This window comes from Triticum aestivum, chromosome 7A, assembly GCF_018294505.1.
Source record: "Triticum aestivum cultivar Chinese Spring chromosome 7A, IWGSC CS RefSeq v2.1, whole genome shotgun sequence".
Taxonomy (NCBI): Eukaryota; Viridiplantae; Streptophyta; class Magnoliopsida; order Poales; family Poaceae; genus Triticum; species Triticum aestivum.
This window is the reverse complement of record NC_057812.1, coordinates 725421582-725426308: the sequence shown is the minus strand read 5'-3', so window position 1 is coordinate 725426308 and position 4727 is coordinate 725421582. Positions and strand designations below refer to the sequence as shown.

The following is a 4727-nucleotide window of genomic DNA, read 5'->3' as shown; positions in this document are numbered from 1 at the left end:
CATGCATCTTGGTCGTGACGGATGGGCCCATGCTCAAGCGGACATCAACCCTTTTTCGATAATAAGGAAGTTAAAATTATGCATCATTGACATACACACACAATGAGCCCACTCCCGACCTCTAGATCAATAAGATGCACACAACCAATACCACACACACACACACGAAGAATCCCACCGACAAAGAGCAAAGTCGTAGAAGATCGAAGTTATACCTAGGCGTAGGGGCGAAAAAATATTTAACTATTCAAAACAACGAATAAAAAAGTACAACTACGCCACCCACACCAATCATCACTTGACATCACATGGATAACGAGAAAGGTTCTCTTGTAGCAACACCTCCAAAAAAGGAACACGTGTTGCCGTTGGCAGATCCAACCACCGAAGGTGAGATTCTGAGTTTTCACCCTGAAGATCACGTCCGAAAAAATCCAAGCTGTGACTTCAACAAGGTAAAGATGCAAAAATACTGTCATTACAAGATATAACTAATTAAGGTCAGACCTATCTTGAAGATCAAAACTGGATACCCGAGAAGCACCATCAAATCAAAGTCATCATATATTGCCATCTCCTCTTTCCATGATCCCTGAAACGTCTCGTCAGTAATAGCAACCTTGACGGAACTTACGTGCACCTGTACATAAATACTCGTATGTAGAGAAATCGTCTCCAGCCGGCGACTTAAATGGGGACCGACCGGCCGGTGAAACGGTACCATCTCGTCGTCAATGCGCATTGCGCCATGCAGGCCATTCATCCCAGCCTGCCGGTAGGGCTACGTTGAGGGCCACCAGCTGACTACACACAATAATACCGGGCGTGTACCTAGGTTGGCTACTTGTGCTCTCAAGATTTGGATCAACTTAACTAGGTCATCTCATACATTCAGTCATATACGATAACAATGGAGCAAGTAGAGAGTAGCGCGCAGGAGGAGCTCAGCCTCGAGCTCACTCTGGGCTTTGCTGTGTGCGTGACGACCGCCCCGCCCCTCCCCCGCTTCTTCTCATGCGTCTACTGCGACCAAAAGTTCGGCACCGCGCAAGCGCACGGTGGCCACCAAAACGCGCATAAGCAAGAGCGCGCCGTCGCCAAGCGCCTCCGGGAGACCACTGCTGCCACGGCGCACTCTTGGAAGGCAGGGAGGGCTGCCACCACTGCTCAGATCTCCGGGGAGCCTGCAACAGGCTCCGTGGCGCACATGCGCGGCAGGAGCTCGTCGGAGCGCGACCACGAGCTCGACTTGGCTCTCCGGCTGTAACCGGTCGGCTGATCGATCAAACTCTGCCAGTATCCTTGGTCCGAAGCCTTTATTTCCGGTGCTAGGTACGTTATAGTTAGCTATAACCATTTGTTTCAAAGTTCCTGCTGTGTATGCGTTGGATTCATATCAGCGCTCTTATAGTTAACTGGATATTTGTTTTTAAGGTCTAGACCATCCTTGTCCTTGGATTTGACACTAAATTTCGCAATTCGTCAGATAATATGACCATGGCGGGTAATGACGTTGCCAGAAAAATCTGGGTCTATTCTCAGAAATGATTACTTTAGGGGCATTTAGAAAATATTGTGAAATAAAGACATTGGTCAACACCGTGTCGATAAGTAGTAGTCCCTCCTATCCATATTATTTGTTGCTCAAACGGATATATCTAGCACTGAAATATGTCTAGATATATCCGTGTGAGCGACTAGTAATATATTGATCAGAGGGAGTACTAGCTAGAGTTATTTATGAACATCTATCACTGAAACGGATATATCTAGCACTGAAAAATGAACATCTATCCCTTTAAGACACTAGAGTTATTTATGAACTTCTATGTATTTCAAGTGTCTATTTAGGGTTAAAATTTTCAACGAAATTTCATTGAAATTTCGCATACTTCAGTGGGGTCTGAAACATTTTCGACTCCGAAATTCCGAGCCAGATTAAAACTAATTTCAAAAGAAAATTCAATTAGGTTAATATTCATTAAAACAAAGTAAAATTTGAAATCTCAATGAGGTCCCAAATTGTTTTGTTTTGAAAATTAAAAACCTATTCTATTACATAGTCTCCGAGAGTGAGTTGCAATGCCAAGATATTTAAAAGAAAGGAGCTAACACCACAACCAAACTGTTGGGCATACTTTCTCTTGTGCTATTTAGCCTCCCCGTTGCAATAAAGTGTTATAAAAATTCATCTTAAATTGATAACCGTGTTGCTTTCTTTCTTGAATGAAAGCCCCCCCTCCCCCGTCCACTTTTATTTTATAGAGTGAAGCAAGATGGTTCACAGCATACGACCTGTCAGAATTGATCAGGCTAGAGATTAACTAAATGGCAGGCAACCAAACAGATGTCCGACTAAAGAACGTCTCTGCACACTTTTTCTAGATATATTACATGTCAAGGAGGATAGAACTCATAAGAGGGGTGAATAGGCCCTAAGAAGAGCTATATATCACACATCTCCCAGGAGTCGCGCCCACCTGAGCTCTGTGTCATCCCCAAGAAATTCTATGTAGCTCCCCTTACTGCTTCTCCAACAAAAGAAGGCACTTCGGAGGAGCACAACTTGAGTGTCCTTGCAGAGTACGCTCCATTGATGAAGGAACCTGCTTAGTTTTGCAAAGACGCAACGCATGCCCTTCTAGGTTCTTTCCTGAAAACAGAAATCATTTCTTAGAGTCCACAAACTCCATAAAGAGGCTGCAATAACCATACATAGCACAGGTTTACTTTTATTCAATCGCCAAATGGCAATAATATCATGGAACGAAATAGGAGCAGTAATTTGAAAAGCTTCGTCAATGAAACCCCAAACATGTGAAGCCACGGTGCATTCGGAGAAAAGATGTTTCACATTCTCAGGTTCATTACAAAACAAAGCAAGTAATAGCATCTACATGTCTCCTCTTAGACAAGTTATCTCTAGTTAGGACTTTGTAGGACAGCTAGCCATAGAAAGGTAGGAATATACTGAGGCAGATGACTTTCAAAAGATAGTCACCAATGGTAGAAACCACACCTCCGGATTTAATTTTATGATAAAAGGACTTAACAGGGTATCTGCCATTTGGTTCCAGCAACCAAATGGGTTCATCTGAATGCTCTGTTAATGACACTTTATAGACCTTACTCAACAATTGCAACCACAAGTCCCTCCCAGACTGATCTACACATCTCCTAAAATTTAGTTTTAGGTTCATGCCATCCCAGACTTGAGCAAGGGAACAGAGACGTTGATCACGTATTTCAAACAAAGCCCAATATTTTACTTTAAGGGAGCAATCTCCCAACCATGTGTCATGCTAGAAAGTTATTTTCTCACCATGTTCCACCTTCCATTTATCGAAAGCATTAGAGGCATTTATAGCCCATGTAATTCCTTTCCAAAAACGAGATCCAACTCCAACTTTAGCCCACAAAACATTAGGTTTATCAATAATCTATTTGTGATCAATCAGAGTTTTCCAATCCCTCCCTTCACTGTCAAAGTATCTTCTCCCCAAAGAGGCTAGAAGAGCCATATTAAAATGTCTAATATTTGGAACACCTAGATCACCAAATTTGTTCTTTCAGGATACGAAACTCCAGTTAGCTAGGTGGTACTTATGGTTGTCCCCCTTATTTCCCCAAAAGAAATGAGCCATTTGGGAGTCCATTGCATTGATATAACACTTGGGGAACTTAACAATGGCCATAAGATAACCAGGAATACTGATAATGCAAGCACACAACAAAATTAATTTACCCCGGCAGGACAGAGTCCTCCCCATCCAATCAGAGAATAATTTTATAATCCTATCGATGATAGGTTGCAAGTCCTCCCTTCGTGGCTCATCGTAGTTTAAAGGGACACTTAGGGTGTGTTTGGTTGCAGTCATGGACTGGAATGGCATGGGTCCAACCCGTTCGCGGGGCTCGTTCTCGCGTTCAGTAGGCAGGTGGAACGGTCACCACCTGGTTCCCACGGACAGAATATTCGGCCCAGATCCGGAACCGGGTGAGTCCTCCCAATTGGGCGGATGACGCGAAATCGGTCTCTTTCCTCGCGCTCCCGCAGCCTTATCCTCTCTCGTGCAGGCTCCTCTCCCTCATCTCTCCCCTCCATCAATCTACGCCACCGGCCTCTCCCCTCCTCTGGTCTGCGCCGCCGGCCCTCGTCGTCTCGTCCACCTCCGAAGCACAGCCTCCCTATCCTCTGGGCAACAGCGGCTGCGAGAAGATCTTGAAGCTGGGCAACAGCGGTGACGCACGCCGGGAGAGTCGCGCTGCCACGCTTGATCTAGGCGGCATCCATTGACCGCGTGAGCAAGCGCCGCCAGAAGCTGCGGTTGCGCGTGGGGACGCCAAAGCCAAGCCTCACATCCAGCCGGCCGCCATGTTCAACTGTCGTACATTTCTTCTAGCTGCTGTTTATCTTGTGCTTTGAGTCCGATTGGTGTACCTACACTCTTTTTCGTCGCATGGATAGATGGATTCGTTTCGTTGCTGGTCAAACAAAAATTGCTCGAGTCTGATTTGTTGATGCTCAAACCCCTGTTCAGAAATCGAACTCAATGTTTACCGAGCATTGTTGCATGGATGGATGGATGACGACTTACAAATCAATTCCATTCCATTCTTCAAACAAAACACCAAAACGTAATCATTCCGTTCCTTCGATTTATCCATACCAAACACAAAGACGGAACCGACCCATTACACTGGAATGGAACCATGCCATTCCATTA

General features: G+C 44.9%; 1 protein-coding gene across 1 annotated transcript; it reads left to right on the top strand.

The window, feature by feature from the left end:
- The first annotated feature begins 852 nt into the window (after window positions 1-852).
- Window positions 853-2366, top strand: LOC123147095 (zinc finger protein 1-like). Its single transcript, XM_044566334.1, has one exon. The coding sequence runs from the start codon at window positions 911-913 to the stop codon at window positions 1265-1267; it is 357 nt and encodes a 118-aa protein (XP_044422269.1). The 5' UTR covers window positions 853-910; the 3' UTR covers window positions 1268-2366.
- The last annotated feature ends 2361 nt before the right edge of the window (window positions 2367-4727 follow it).

Excerpts from the sequence above, each read along its gene's own strand:
- LOC123147095 (XM_044566334.1), top strand. The coding sequence starts at position 911 with ATGGAGCAAGTAGAGAGTAGCGCGCAGGAGGAGCTCAGCCTCGAGCTC.